The 16,928-nt window shown below is 41.9% G+C and overlaps 1 protein-coding gene across 3 annotated transcripts in view; it reads left to right on the top strand.

Moving 5' to 3' along the window:
* DDX43 (DEAD-box helicase 43) overlaps window positions 1-16,928 on the top strand; it is a 267,260-nt gene that overhangs the window by 205,194 nt on the left and 45,138 nt on the right. The window contains exon 13 of one of the 3 annotated variants that reach the window (XM_033935443.1): window positions 12,136-12,245. The exons of 1 other annotated variant lie outside the window; for it this stretch is intronic. In XM_033935443.1, coding sequence (XP_033791334.1) covers window positions 12,136-12,245 — 110 coding nt within the window. Of the gene's footprint in view, window positions 1-5,819; window positions 6,269-12,135; window positions 12,246-16,928 lie in introns of those variants that run through there. One more of the 3 variants, XM_033935447.1, reaches the window with a different exon arrangement.

Raw genomic sequence — 16,928 nt, 5'->3', positions numbered from 1 at the left:
GAGAGGCTTCGCCTTCATTCTCCACTCGAGGCACCTTGAGTCATCGAGTCCTTCTCGAGGCCATGCTCTGGTGGATCAATTGTCCTTTTCCTCCTTCCTTCGCCAAATGGCTGATGACCTGGATCTTAAATTGGACGCTGGTTCAAAATATTCTAAGGAGTATTTAGAAGAAATACATCTGCCTCAACCTCCTGCAGAGTCACTCAGACTCCCTCTTAACAGGTTCTGTCTCAAACTTTCAAACGAAATATGGAGACTCCTTATGCTATACTTGCTGTTCCAGGCAAATTGGAATCAAGGTATAGAACTTTACATTGTAAGGGTTTTGAGAATTCACAACTATCTCGCCAATCCTTGTGGAATCCTCTTTGAAAAGGACCCATCCTTCCAGGGTCTATGCTACAGTACCTCCTGGAAGAGAGGGTAAGTCCATGGACAAATTTGGCCGTCACCTCTATCAGAATTCCATGATGGCTTCCAGAGACCTCAACTATAATTTTATCTTCACGACTTATTTTAAGTTCCTGATTGATCACCTTCCAGATTTTACAAAAAATACTTGGATCAACATAGACATTTAGAGTTTCAACAACTTACTTCAGTCATCTTATGATGCCTTTGAACTTTCTTCCAGGGTCACTGCTTTCTCAGTGGCGATGCACCGTCTGGCCTGGCTTCGCACCATTGATATGGACCCCAATCTTCAGGACCGTCTGGCTAATATTCCTTGTGAGGGCAATGACCTCTTTGATGAATCCATAGAGGCTGCCACCAAGAAGTTGTCTGAGCATGAGAAATCTTTTGCTTCAATGGTCAGACCAAAGCCCAAGCTAGCTCCTGCAAAACCTTCTCGACCTCCTTCCATCCTTCCAGAAGCGTTACCCTCCAAGGGCGGCTCCTTACACTCGTGCACTCCCAAAGAAACAACAGCAGCAGAAGCAACAGAAACCGCAGCCTTCTGCTGCACTGCCTTTTTGACTGTCTCAAACAGAGCATAACTTCCATAGATCTGCCTCTGTCCTCCCTTCCCCCCCACAGGAGGTCATCTCCATCATTTTTACCATCGATGGGAGACCATTACATCTGACCTCTGGGTCCTGTCAATAATTAGGGAAGGATACTCTCTTCATTTCACTCAGGTTCTACCAGAGCTTCCTCCAAGAGAGTATCCTTCCAATCCATCCCAGACTGCCCTTCTTTTTCAGGAAGATCAAGCTCTGCTTCATCTCCATGCCATCGAGGAAGTTCCTTTGGAACAGCCGAGCAAGAGGTTCTGCAGCCCGTTCTGGATCTCAGGGCTCTCAACAAATTTTTAGTCAAAGAAAAATTTTGCATGCTGTCCCTGGCATCCCTCTATCCCTTTCTAGATCGGAACGATTGCTTATGTTCTCGAGATCTCAAGGAGGCTTACACTCGCATTCCTATTCATCCGGCCTCCCGTCAATACCTCAGATTTTGGATGGGGAATCTGCATTATCAATACAGAGTGCTACCCTTCGGCCTAGCATCATCTCCCAGAGTGTTCACCAAGTGCCTAGTAGTGGTAGCAGCAGCTATAAGGAACCATGGTCTTCAGGTGTTTCCCTTCCTAGACGACTGGCTCATCAAAGATTCAACATCTCAGGGGGTTATTGTAGCGACCCAACGGACTACATAGTTCCTACAAAGCTTAGGATTCTAAATCAACTTTCCCAAATCCCAACTTCAGCCCTCTTGGAATCTGCAGTTCATCGGGGCTGTTCTGGACACTATCTTTTTTTTTTATTTTTTAATTCTTTATTTATTTTAAATATATTATCAAGAATAAACTTCTTGTACAGAGTATGATTAAGTCAACATAACATAAAACAAATGAAGTAACATTTATATAACAAAATTACTATTTACTCAATCAAAATTAAAGTCCCAAAAATTTGAGATCCAAGATGTTCCTGAGTGAGAAACTATTTAAAGGAAAAAGAGATATTCAAATTACAAATTAGGCGGTCAGATGAGAATGGACCAAGAGTAAATTTATGCATTGAGATTTTCTTAATCCCCTTCAAGGCCCCTCCTGGAGAGAAATCCTGTCAGCTGCGAAGGTTCAAAGAAAATATAATTGCAAGATTTATACTTTACAATGCATTTACAAGGATATCGTAAAAGAAATGATGCTCCCATTGCCGCAACCCCAGGCTTAAGAAGCAAAAATTCCTTCCTTCGTTTCTGGGATTCCCTTGTCACATCCGGAAATATTTGAACTTTACATCCAAGAAATTCTTTATGTCTGTTCTTAAAATAAAGCTGTAATATCCAATTTTTATCTGGTGATAAAACCACCGTAGCCAATAGGGTAGCTGGAATAGCTACCTCCCTCATTGAAGATTCCAATAATAATGTTATGTCCATTTGTTCACCCTGACCTTGTTGTTCTGGTGGACGCTGTTCTTCCGAATTTTTTGATGTTGGCAAATAATATATTTTGGAAAAAGGAGGAAAGGCATCATTAGGAACATTAAGAACTTCACAAAAGTACTTTTTCAAAACTTCTTTTGCTGATAAAGAAGGAATCTTTGGGAAGTTCAAAAATCTAAGATTATTCAACCGCATATTATTTTCCATCATTTCCACCTTTCTCCTAAGATTGATATTGTCTTTAATCAGTGTCGTTTGAACATGATTTACTTCACTTATCTTTTTATCTATTGTTCTGGACACTATCTAACTCAGAGCATTCCTTCCTCGCAACAACGTCTGGATGCTCTTCTTCAGCTCTGTCACAAAGTGTCTTCCACCTCTTCACTCTCAGCAAGACACATGATGGTACTACTAGGTCATATGGCCTTGACAGTTCACGTGACTCCTTTTGCCAGACTTCACCTCAGAATTCTTCAGTGGATCCTGGCATCTCAGTAGATGCAGGCTTGCGAACCACTCTCTCGTCACATTACAATCACTCCTTCGTTGAGACAGTCTCTCCGCTGGTGGATGCTCTCTTCCAATCTTTCCAGAGGTTTACTGTTTCAAATGCCACCTCATCAGAAGGTCCTCACGACAGATTCCTCGACCTACGCTTGGGCTCACCTCGAAGGTCTCCGTACTCAAGGCCACTGGTCGCATCAATCTGTTGGAACTCAGAGCGATCTTCAATGCTCTCAAAGCTTTTCAACATCTTCATGACCAGGTAGTCCTCATTTGGATGGACAACCAAGTCGCAATGTACTATATCAACAAGCAGGGAGGAACGGGATCTCTCCCTCTTTGCCAAGAAGCTCTGAAGGTTTGGGATTGGGCAATCCTTCACAACACCTTCCTGAAAGCTGTCTACATTCAAGGGGCGAAAAACGGTTTGGGGAACAAATTAAGTCGTTTTCTGCAACCTCATGAATGGACACTCATTTCCTCGCCTCTTCATCACATTTTTTCTCAGGGGGAACTCCTAAGATAGATCTCTTTGTGTCTCCTCACAACCACAAACTGCCACAGTTCTGCTTCAGGATATATTCTCCTCATCGGCTCGAGGCAAATGCTTTTCTACTGGAATGGACGAATCTCTTCCTGTATGCATTCCCTCCATTCCCTCTCATTCTCAAGATTCTTGTCAAGCTCAAGAACGATCATGCCACCATGATTCTGATAGCTCTTCGGTGGCCGAGACAACCTTGGTACTCCCTTCTGCTTCAACTCAGCAGCAGGGAGCCATACCTTCTACCAGTTTTTCCGTCTCTGCTTACACAGAGTCAAGGATCTCTATTTTATCCCAAACTGCAGTCTCTACACCTGACAGCTTGGTACCTTTTTTTTTTTTTTTTTTTTAATCTTTATTCATTTTTAAACCTTCAACGAGTAATTTAAATATACATTCATATATACTTTAATAACACTTATTAATCATACATATATCGTATCATAATAAAATTCCTCCTTATCTTCTATTCTGGATTATCTTTTGCACTTATCTACCTCTGGCCTCAAGTCTACATCTATCCGAGTCCATCTCGATACAATTGCTGCTTTCCATCAGCCTATTGAAGGGAAACCCCTCTCTGCTCATCCTGTGGTTTCCAAATTTATGAAAGCACTTTTCAATGTCAAACCTCCTCTCAAACCACCCCCAGTGGTTTGGGATCTCAATGTTCTTGTTCAGCTAATGAAGCCTCCATTTGAACCAATGTCTACGGCTCATCTGAAATACCTCACTTGGAAAGTGGTGTTTCTCGTTGCCCTCACATCTGCTCGAAGAGTCAGTGAGCTGCAAGCTTTAGTTGCTGATCCACCTTTCACTGTGTTCCATCATGACAAGGTGGTCCTCCGTACTCATCCTAAATTCCTCCCTAAAGTGGTTTCGGAATTTCATCTCAATCAATCCATTATTCTTCCAGTGTCAGCTCTTCATACTCTGGACTGTAAACATGCTTTGGCCTTCTATTTGGAATGTACCAAACCACACAGAACTGCTCCTCAACTTTTTGTCTCCTTCTATCCAGGCCTTCTATTTGGAACGTACCAAACCACACAGAACTGCTCCTCAACTTTTTGTCTCCTTCTATCCAAACAGGTTGGGACATCCTATCTCTAAGCGTACCATCTCCAACTGGATGGCTGCTTGTATCTTTTTATGCTATGCGCAGGCTGGACTGCATCTACAGAGTCGAGTCACAGCCCACAAAGTCAGAGTCATGGCGGCTTCAGTAGCTTTCCTCAGATCCACTCCTATTGAGGAAATTTGCAAAGCTGCCACTTGGTCCTTGGTTCATACTTTTACTTCTCATTATTGTCTCATGTTTTTTCCAGATGGGATGGTCATTTTGGCCAGAAAGTATTACAAAATTAATTTTCCTAAGTTGCCAACACTGCCCATTCTGGTTAGCTTGGAGGTCACCCATACGTGAGAATAGGCTGCATGCTTATCCTGGGATAAAGCACAGTTACTTACCATAACAGTTATCCAGGGACAGCAGGAAGCTATTTTCACAACCCACCCACTCCGCTGCTTGTCTTCTCTGCTAGCTATCTGAACTGAGGATACTCGCCCTGTGCTGGGCGGGAAGGCACTCGCACATTCATGGTGCGGCAGACTCAAAACTTCTGAGTTTCTACAAGCAAGTCTGTTTGCGAGGCTGTCTGCATCCGGGCTCCATGGATGACGTCACCCATATGTGAGAATAGCTGCCTGCTTGCCCGGGATATCCTTGGATAACAATTGTTATGGTAAGTAAATGTGCTTTTCCACCCATAGAATGCGCTGGATCAGGCAATGGATGGGAGTGACTTTGAGCAGGCTTCTTCAGTCCTAACTAAACTATAATACATAGTAACATAAATAGTAGATGACGGCAGATAAAGACCCAAATGGTCTATCCAGTCTGTCCAACCTTACCCGTTCTTTAAATTACTGATTTAATTTAAATTTATTTCTTCTTAGCTATTTCTGGGCCAGAACCCAAAGCTTACAATAATAGAAACAGGGAAAAATGACAGCAGATAAGCCGATCTATTTTTGTAAATCGCATTGATGTTATAGTGAAGTGCGGTCTATAAATACTAATAAATATATACATATACTATCTCTGTCTCTCCCTAAGGGATTCAATGTGCTAGTCCCACACATTCTTGAATTCAGATTGTGTCTTCACCACATCCACCAAAAGGCTGTCCCAAGCATCTACCACTCTTTCTGTGAAAATGTATTTCCTTAGATTGCTCCCAAGTACCCTTTAATTTAATTCTATGCCCTCTGATTCCAGGATTTCCTTTCAGTTGACTCGCTTCCTGTCCATTTATGCCAGAGAGATTTTTAAATGTCTCTCATATCTCCTTTCTCTTATCTTTTCTTTCAGAGATGTACGTATTGAGGTGTGATCCATTTCCATATCAAGTGGACCAGGGCTCCATGTTCGACCTCCTCCAAATTGAACAAAATTTTATATTGAAGTTCCCTAGGGTCTCAAACAAAACCATACAACATTTTTTGACTGGATCTCTTTTACTTTGAGACTTAAAGGCAGCTGAATGGAGGTGACCTTCAGAGTGCTACAGTCCACAAAACAGCCACTTTGTCCAGGCGCTGCAGCCCAACAAAATCTGTCAAGGGATTGAAATTTTAACCCATGGTACTAAATTCCTGTGAAAAGTTTGAAACCTAACATGAGCGTGCCTCTGTTTTTATGGGCCAACAAACTATGTGAAATGTAACAGTAAAAAATTTTAAGGCCCTTAATGTTCATCTAGTATTTGTACTAGGAGGTTTTGCAGCCAAGTGGAAGCAAAGATGCAAATACCTCTATTGTGTAGGGTTTTTTTTTTATGTCATTTGGAAGAGCATCTTTTTTTTTTCCTACAAAAGTCACCCTGTTTCATCTTGGAACCAATCTTGCTTTTGGTCAGAATTAAGGTTCCAAAGACGTGCATTATTGGCTTGTGTGGATACACTATAGTATAACATGCAAATGAGCTAGATATGTGACATTTCACAATGCAGCTAAGCTTGTTGTGCTTAATGTGCTACACTTTGGTTGCCTAAATATCAAGTTAAGAGACTGCAGTTAGTGCAGTGTGGCAGCAGTTTATTAACTAAGGTCATGTGATCATGTTAGCCAGTTTTGAGACACAATTGCTGCCTATTGACAGTATTGTTTAGTAACTAAGTAAATGCAAGTAGTTGCTGTCTTCTATCACAACAGACCTCTGGTCATCCCATGGAAAATTTTTCATTGAGGTGACGCCTCTGGATTTGTCAAGTCTTTAGAGAGGAAGTCTTTTTTCTATCCTTTAGACCAAGGATTCCCAAATGCTTGACATTCTTGTATCAGATCTCAAAGATATTCAAGCAGTTTGCCATCACATGAACATTTGTTAGAATAACAAGCAATGATTATAGCTTTGTGAAAGCCATCATTGTCATGCTAAACTAATTATTTATTAATTTAAAACATTTCTAAGGCGGCTCACAAAATTTCTATACATAATAAAATACACATTTCAAAGGAAATATACATTAAGTAGGGAAAGCACAGAGCAGAATAGTATAGCATCATATCTTCAACAGAACAACGTATAAGCAAATCTCAAGTAACATCATTTTTCAATATGGTGCATAGCTTTCCAGTAATAACTCAAAACACAAGTTTTATATTCATTCAAAGAAAACTGAACAGATGGGTTTTAAGCAACTTTCTAAATTGCAAAAGATTTCCACAAAATCATAACATTCTGGACAAAGCATTCCACATCAATGGTCTAGCTATGGAGAAACAGGAACTCTTTGTTCGAAAATAATGAGTATTGTTCTCTCTTTTATGTCCAACAACCTGTGGATTCTCAGATCTCAGCTTCTACGGTGCAACGTACAACATTAAGCATTTTAAAAAAATAGTCTGGCAGACAATCATAAACGCCCTGATTAAGTTTCAGAACTTTAAATTTAATTCGAAATGCTTCAAAATAGGAGAGATATGCTCATAAAGAGCCACTCCCATAAGCAATCAGGCAACAGAATTTTGTATCATTTCAATGCTTTGATACGCACTGATGGTAAACAAAAGTAAATACTGTTACAGGAATTTACCTGCGATAATACTAAGGCTTGAAGTACCTGCCTCAAATCACAATTTGATATTACATTAAGTGAAACAGTTTACGCAAGGTAAAATAAGCTGATTGAATTACGTACTTTCGAAATCTGAGCCTTAAATGTTAGATATGCGTCAAGTATTATTCCAAGCATCCTAACTTCTTCACAAACCTTGATCAATTGATCACCTACATGGATCTCTTTAGGCCAGAGGTGTCGAATGTCAGTCCTCAAGGGCTGCAATCCAGTCGGGTTTTCAGGATTTCCCCAATGAATATGCATGAGATCTATTTGCATGCACTGCTTTGCTTTCATTGTATGTTAATAGATCTCATGCATATTCATTGGGGAAATCCTGAAAACCCGACTGGATTGCGGTCCTCAAGGACTGACATTTGACACCCCTGCTTTAGGCCATTGATCTTCATCTACATCTCCAGCAATCAGAATAAAGTATTTATGGAAGCATCTTTTCTTTTCTGCCATGCAAATTTTGTTTTAAAAGTGATGAATGCAGTATAGAACAATGTTTATTTTCTATAAGAGTAGAAAAGTGTAATGTACTGAAGTGATTTTTCTTTAAACTTTTTGTACTAATTAGAGAAAAAAAATATTTTTTTATTCATAGTAACATAGTAGATGATGGCAGATAAAGACCTGAATGGTCCATCCAGTCTGCCCAACCTGATTCAATTTAAATTTTTAAATTTTTTCTTCTTCATAGGACATCTTAGGAGAATGTACCTAAAAATCACTAAACATAGATTTTAATTCTTTATTAAATATCCTTTTGGATTGCTATTGTGCATAATACATCTATTTGTATCTGACTGGTTAAGATTGTGATGATTGTTACAGCTCTCCAATGGTTGCCACAGAAGCCTAGGAGAGCATCGTTAAAATTGTATTTACCTACTACTACTACTACTATTAATTATTTCTATAGCACTACCAGACGCATGCAGTGCTGTACAGAGTCACAAAGAGTAAGAAAACAGTCCGTGCTCGAAAGAGCTTACAATCTAAACAGTCAAGATAGACAAACAAGATGTCATGGATACAGTTAAGTGGAATGGTTAATCAGCTGGCTGGGTTGGAGGGCAGAGGAGTAGGGTTAAGGATTGAAAGCTATATAAAAAAAGGTGGGTTTTCAGTCTGCTTTTAAATAAGGGAAGGAGCTTGAATGATAAACTTGAGTAATTTATTCCAGGCATAGGGGGCAGCTAGATGAAAGGAACGAAGTCTGGAATTGGCAGAGGAGGAGAAGGGTAACGTTAAGGGTGACTTCTCTGAGGAATGGAGTTCTCTGGGAGGTGTATAAGGAGAGAGAAGCGAGGAGAGATATTAAAGGGCAGCAGAACGAACACACTTGTAGGTCAGCAATAAGATCTTGAACTGTATATGATGGCAGATAGGGAGCCAGTGAACTGACTTAAGGAGAGGTGACAGCGTAGCGAGGTTGGTAGAAGATGAGTCATACAGCAGAGTTTTGCACAGATTGCAGGGGGGGAGAGGTGACACTGAGGGATACCAGTTAGGAGTAGATTGCAGTAATCTAAGCGTGAGGTTATGAGAGCTTGGACAATGGTTTGGGTAGTGTGCTCAGAGAGGAAGGGGTGAATTTTGGTGATATTGAAGAGATAGAAGCAGCAGGTCTTAGCAGCATGTTAGATATACGTAGAAAATGAGAGGTCAGAATCGAAGATGACTCCAAGGTTGCGAGCAGAGGAGACTGGAACAATGACAGTATTATTTACAGAGATGGAGAAAGGAGGAGCAGGAGCAGAGGGTTTAGGAGGAAAGAGGAGCAGCTCAGTCTTGGACATATTTAGTTTTAGATGACAGTGGGACATCCAGGCAGCAATGTCAGCCAAACAAGCAGAGACTTTTTCTTGGACTTTAGGTGAAATTTCAGGTGTAGAGAGGTAGAGCTGGGATTCATCAGTATAAAGATGATACTGAAAGCCATGGAAGGAGATCAGGGCACTGAGGGAAGAGGTGTAGAGAGAGAAGAGGTCCTAAAACAGAACCCTGGGGTACACTAATTGCTAGCAGGGTAGCAGCAGACGAGGACCCACCAATACATACACTAAAGGTGCGTTGGGCAAGGTAGGAGGCAAACCAGGAGAGGACAGAATCACGGAATCCAATTTGAGCATGGGCATTGGACGCCTGCGCACTCATAAAAGCTGCAGTTGTCAATTAAGCTGCTAGCTTTCACTCAAGGTGTGAAAAATAACAAAACATGAAAAATGACGCTAATACAAAGGTTTTTTTTCCCCAAAATATAATTATTGTTTTTATTTTTTCAATCATGACCCCAAAAGAATAAAGCATAATTGCGTTAGCAGTTGCATTAGCGGGAGATCATTATATTTGCCAAAATGCTGGCCTTCTAATAACGAACTCAGTTCAATATTTTGAAACACTCTATTATATACCTTTGGTCTAGTATGACATCATCGGTTTGTCAACCAATAAAATAACAGAGGAGGTGTTTAAAAGTTAGACAAAGAAAATTCTTCTTATATGTTTAAAAGTTCCAGAAATCATATTCGTTTTTGTTTACATTCATTTCTGAATATACATTAACATTTTCACAAAGGTATATTAAGAGAATCATTTGTTTAAAAGGTACTGAAATGTTCTAAGCCCTACAAACAGTGCTGAAAATTGGTCAGCCTTAGAGGAAAGGAGAAAGCGCAGGAGAAGGCAATCAAAGAGAAGGAGGGGCTGTCTCCTCCTGAGCTGACAGCTTCACACACAGTGTCTGACTCTAATTATTTCCAGATGTTCCTTTAGGATTTCTTTAGGTTGCAAATATATATAATTTGTTTTTTCAAAACCCATTCCTTTGTTCAATACAGCCACACAATCACTCCAGGGGCCCCCTTTCATTCATTCATAACTTGATTCATTCATATTTCATAAATGTTATATCTCAGTTTAGGATACGTAATCCAATATACTTTTTCTAACCAGCATGAGGCACATCTGGTATCAATTAGAACCACGTGGCTTAGAAGCGGGAAAACTAAACAAAGACAGGGAAAAAAGCTGAACACAAAATGGAGTCCAAGACACAAAAACAAAGAACCCAAAATGGAGTCCAAAGACAGAGAAGATATAGAAAAGACAGCAAACAAAATGATTTCCTCCATGATCTAGCCTAATAGCAAAGTACATAAAAAGAATATTATTATGCTTTCCTTAATATTAATCTGTACTGTGTTTTTCTGGCCTTGACTGCATCCATATTCAGATTTATATTCACCATTTTTCGTACGCTTCTATTGGGCGTGGCCTTAACTAACACATATGCTTGTATCTAACTAGAATTACCCAGAATCATACGAAAAACAGGCCCTTTTGTAGAAAAACTCTACAAAAATACTGCACTATCATGTTCTGATGTCCATTCCATTACCGTCCCATAAACATCACCCCCTACTGGCCACGAGCAACTACTCCTCAAATTGAGGACAGCATATCAAGGAGTAAATTGTGATTTACAGTATCAAAGGCAGCAGATAGGTCAAGAAGTATAAGGATAGAGTAAAGGCTCTTAGATCTGGCCATGAACAAGTCACTGCAGACCTTAATGAGGGCAGTCTCTGTGCAGTATTGGGGGCAAAACCCAGATTGTGGAGGATTGAGAATCTGTCCAGTTGAAAGAAAGTCCAGGCAGTGACGTAGATAGCATGCTTGAGTATCTTGGATAGGAATGGAAGAAGGGAGACAGAGCAGGAGGGGTCCAGCGATGGTTTTTTGAGAAGCAGCTTAACCACCGCTTGTTTGAAGGCAGCTGAGACAGTTGCAGTGGAAAGAAATAGATTGAGAATATGGCATATGGGAGGGATAACAGCATGTGAGATGGGGGTCGAGTAAAGGGGTGGGAATAGGGTCTGAAGGGCATGTAGTAGGCTTGGATGAGGACAGATGTTGTGCAGTTTATTCCACTGTGATTACAGAGAAGGCAGAAAAGTCAGCAGTAGTTGATGAGGTGACAAGCGGAAGGGGCCAAACAGGAGAAGCTTCCTGAGCTGTTTGGGTGAAGGATGAAGGGGAGGTGCGAGGTTGAAGTTCAGGAGAGTGGATGGTAGGTAGGGGAGAAGGATGTAACTTTGTAGTGAACTTAAGAGCGATCTTGCGGACCTTGTCATGGAAGTAATCAGCCATAATTTGGGAAGAGAGAGAAAGAGGGGTCGGAAGTGGGGGCACTTAGAGGAAGGAGTTAAGTGTGGCAAAGAGACGACGAGGGTTGGAAGAAAGGGAGTCAGTTAGTTGGATATAGTAGTCTTGCTGGACCTGTGTAAGTGAAGAATTAAAGGAGGTCATCATAAATTTAAAGTGCAAGATTTGAGCCAGAGATGCTCAGCACAGCAGGTGCAGCAACATAAGTAACAGACCCTGGGAGTGAGTCAAAGTTGAGGCTATAATTTTAGTGTGTTTATGCCATTTGTAAATCCCTTTTAAATACTGTGAACTAGCATGGAATAGTTAATGCAAAGTACTTGTCTTTTATTGGAAATGTTCAGTACTTGAAATCTGCTGTGTCCATCTGAAACAAATTTCTGTTCTAGTGCTGATGATTTGTCTAGTGACTACAGTCTTCAAGGAGTTCCTGTTCAGTCTCTTCATGGAAACAGGGAGCAGTGTGATAGAGAACAAGCCCTTGATGATTTTAAAAAAGGTACATTTTAACTTCCACATGTACAGCAAATCTTTTGAACCTTGTTGACTTTAACCTGCACCATTTGAGAGCATTCCTTGCCCACAAAAACAGACAATGCTAGTCGTTGCTTAAGATTACATTTGTACTAAGTTATGGAGAGACCCTCAGTGCACCCAGTGGAAGAATGTTGGTACAATGTTTTTGTTCTACTTTAGGTAGATGAGCATTTAAATATATTGAAAAAACAAGTCTGACCACAGTAGTCCATGCCATGATAACATCATGACTAGACTACTGCAATGCCTTGTATATTGGTCTAACTCGGGGGTCGGCAACCCGCGGCTCCAGAGCCGCATGCGGCTCTTTTCCACCTTTGCCGCGGCTCCGGTAGTGTGTCACACAGGGATGCACCTTACAAGTCCGGCGTCGTGGCGGGAAATAGCCATGCTTAGCAGCTCAGCACATACACAGATGAAAGCCTTGCTTGCTGATTGGTCCGGCGGCCCCGCCCCGCCGTGCCGCCGGACCAATCAGCAAGCAAGGCTTTCATCTGTGTAGTGCTGAGCTCACTGCTCAGCATGGCTATTTCCCGCCGCGACGCCGGACTTGTAAGTTGCATGCCTGAAAAAGAAATCATCCTGGCCGGGGTCGGTGTCATGCTCCGGAGATCTACAGCCTTCCTATCTCCCTCTCCCTTCTACCTGCTTCCGGCCACATCCCCTGCTCCGCGGCTCTCTTCGGCAACTCAGCAGCAGCGATCGACACAAGCTTCTGACGTCGGGGCCTACCCTCTGCGAGTCCCGCTTGTTTCAACTTCCTTTTTCCACAAAGGCGGGACTCGTAGAGGGAAGGCCTCGATGTCGGCAGCTTGTCTTGATCACCGCTGCTGACGAGTTGCTGAAGAGAGCCGCGGAGCAGGGGGGTGTTGCCAGGTGCAGGTAGAAGGGAGAGGGCCAGATGCAGGACTCGTGGGTGAGGGAGCAGAAGAGAGAGAGAAAGAGAGAGGGGAGGGAAACAAAAGGAAATATTTCATACTGGGCTGGGCCGGAGTGGAGGGAGGGTGGAAAGATTCTAGCTACAGGGTGCAGTAACAAAGGAAAAGGGGGGGAAAGCTGAAAATGGAGATAGTGACACAAAGAAGAGAAAGGGTAAGTAGGACCTACTGAATAAGGATAGAGATACAGAGGGGACATGAAGAGGAGGTGAAATAGAAACATAGAAGTAATGCTGAAAAAGTGTGTGTGGGGGGGGATAAAGACATTGAAAGGGCAAATGGTGAACATGGGGTAAAGACAAGGACAGAGACAAATGAAGATTCTGAAAAAGTGGTGAGATAGGGATATAAGTGAGATGGACACAAAGAAGGGTGATGCTGGAAAATAGATGGAATGGTAATTCTGACAGACACAGAAGGGAAATGCTGGATCAAGGAGAGATGGGTCTCAGGCTGGATGGAATGAGGAGAAATGCCTTGTTGGCCCGGAACTTCCTCTCCTACGTCAGAATTGACGTCAGGGAGCGGAATGCTGGTCAGTGCGATGCTTCTGCAGGGAAAGCTTGGGACGGCGGTGGCTTGGGGGCTATTCCCCGATGGCGGTGGCAGCAAACCGAGTGGCTTGGGGGAGGGCACGGAGAAAGAAAGAAAGGGGGCAGACAGAGACAGAAAGAAGGGGGAACAGGGAGACAGAAAGAAAAAGTTGGGGGAGAGAATGAGGTCTGGAGGAGAGGAAACATACAGGAGGCTGAAAGAAAGGAAGAAAGATTGGATGCACAGTCAGAAGAAGAAAGTGCAACCAGAGACTCATGAAATCACCAAACAGCAAAGGTAGGAAAAATGATTTTATTTTCAATTTAGTGATCCTGTATATAGCATTAAGATAAGAAACAATATATGCAGTGTTAGATTTGTTTTATAATGGTTTTGCGGCTCCAAGTTTTTTTTTCTTTTCGAAAACGGGTCCAAGTGGCTCTTTATGTCTTAAAGGTTGCAGACCCCTGGTCTAACTAAAAAGAGTTTGCTTCAGCTGCAACTAAATTCAGAATGCTGCAGCACTACTGATAGAAGGCTGCAAGAGGCATGACCTTATTGCCTTCCTGCACAAACTACACTGGCTACCAGTACCTTACAGAGCTAAATTTAAATCAGTTTGATTTTCAAGGTCCTCAGACAAAATGGGCCGGAATACTTAAAGAACAAGCTAACCCTTTATATACCATTGAGATCTTTGAGGTCCTCTCAAAGAGCATCACTGTCTGTACCCTCATAAAAAAAATTGTATAATGTGATACTCACCAGTGAGTCTTTGCAGGAGTAGCCCCCATGTTCTGGAATTTACTCCCGGGGGGGGGGAGGGGGCTACATCTAACTCCAGACTACCTCTACTTTAGGAAGCAGGTGAAATACTAGCTTTTCACCCAAGCCTTTAATACTCATTCTATACCAGGACTAGCTTACAACACACACTAAATCAGTCCCTTATACCTTGTTAACTGTATAAACAACTTTTAGTTTAGCCTACCCATCTTGTCCTCATCTAATCTGCATTTGACCCCTCAGCTATAGGATAAGTTGTATTATAGAAAACAGTATCATATTTGTTATTTGAATGTTCTGATTTGTGCTTAATAGATGCTTCATAAGTATTATGTCTTCCCTTTTAATATGTATTATATCTCTCATTTGAATTTCAGTGCTCTTAAGTATATTTTTGATCTTGGAAATGTATTACATATTTTTATTTTAATCAGGTACTTTAGCTAGATTGTGAGCCTTCAGGACAGATAGGGTAGTTTTTCTCAAGTACCTAATTTCATTTTAGTTTGATACATTGTAAACCCCTTAGGTCAGTAAAATGCAGGAACGGTATATCAAATCTTAAATAAACATAAACATATATTTTTGAAACTGTTTCATTGCGGTCCTATTAAGTTTCAATCTGCTGATTTTACCTCATTCATTGTATTTATGTTTATATTTGATCTTTTTTTCTACTGTTAACAAAATTGTAAGTTTTATCTTGAATTATACCTGCTGTACACCGCCTTGGATGAATCTCTTCAAAAATCCCATTAAATACAGATAGTCCCTGGGTTAAGAACGGGTTCTGTTTTTTGGTTTTTTTTAAACCGTTCTTAAGTTGAATGTAATTCGGATCCTGTACAGTACACAGTCTATAAAAATATTAAACATTCAAAATAAAGTACTATAGTTTAAATAGAAGGAAAAGATAGGAGGTTTACACTTAATTTCCTTCTTCATCCATCCCACTCTTCCCTTTCCAACACCACATCCAACATTTCTCCCTCTCATCTTTCTTCCCCATGTATCTGTACCTCATGCCTCTCCCAACACCATGTCCAATATTTCTCTCTCTCCCTATGCCTAACAATTCTCCTTTTTCTCCATGTGCACCATCTCTTTCCCACTCACTCGGACTCCCATGCCTAACAATTCTCCTTTTCTATTCCCTCTCCCAACTTAACGTCTCTTTCCTCACTCCCTCCATTCTTCCATCCTATGTTCCACCGCCGCCGCGGGCAGTGTTCCCTCTAAGCTGAGCAGGAGTCCTCCACCCACAGTCTCACCAATAGAGGGTGCTGTTTTACTGTCACATTTTTCAATTGTGAGGGACAGGCAAGTTCTGCAGGACTCCAGGGAACATACCTGTCCTTAGCGACTGAAAATATTCCACCCCCTAGTGGTAGCAATGCAGCTGGAGGACACCTGCTCAGCTTAGAGGGAACACTTATTGCTCCTCTCCTTCCATTCGTATCCAAGGTTCATGCCTTCTCTCCCTCAATCCGTTGTCTGAAGTTTCCTCCCTTACTTCTGTGTTCCAATGCACCCTCCTTCCTCCCTTCTATGTCCCAACATTCCCCACGTCCTCCTCACTTGCCTCCCTCCCACAGGTACCTCCTCTGGCTGGATCTCTCCTCCCTTCCGTACTTCTCTTCTCAAAGCCACAGCCATGGGTCCTGCATGCGGCTCGCAGTTGACCTGAAAGCCTTCCCTCTCTCTGGGAAGGCTTCTGGGTCAGCTGCGGACTGCGTGCAGAGCCTGCAGCCTTGGTTTTGAGAAGAGAAGTACAGCAGGGAGGAGAGAGCTGGCCATAGCAGGTAGTAAGTCAGGAAAGCAAAGATACAACTGAAAGAAAAAATAGCCGACATAGTCATAGCTACTCTCCTTAGGTCTAAGAAACCATCGGTGGTCACAGCCTATGTGAAAACTTAGAAGAGATTTCAGGACTGGTGTAATAGCCTGGGATATTCATATGGGATCTCTTTGAGAAAGGAAAAGATAGTGGTTACTGCAGATGAGCAGATTGGATGGGTCATTTGGCCTTTATCTGCCATCATGTTTCTAAGTGGAAAATTTTTCATTGGCATCTCATCCAGATGTGTCCTGATTTCTGAAGGGAGTGTTACGGATGCATCCTCTGCATCAACTGTGTCCAACATGGAACCTCAATATTGTGTTGCAGGCTCTCGGCAAAGCTCCATATGAGCCTTTGAAGGAGGTGTTGCTCATGGATCTTACAGTAAAGACAGTGCTCCTGATCACTATAGTCTCAGTGAGAAGAGCTTCAGTGCTGCATACTTAGTCCTACAAAGAGCCTTTTCTCAGATTCTTGGAGGCTGGAGTGTCACTGCGCATGGTCCCTTACTTCCTCCCAAAAATGGTTTCGGGTTTCCATGTCAATC

Source organism: Geotrypetes seraphini, chromosome 3 (genome assembly GCF_902459505.1).
Source record: "Geotrypetes seraphini chromosome 3, aGeoSer1.1, whole genome shotgun sequence".
NCBI lineage: Eukaryota > Metazoa > Chordata > Amphibia > Gymnophiona > Dermophiidae > Geotrypetes > Geotrypetes seraphini.
The sequence above is the reverse complement of the archived record's forward strand: the minus strand, read 5'-3'. Positions and strand labels throughout refer to the sequence as shown.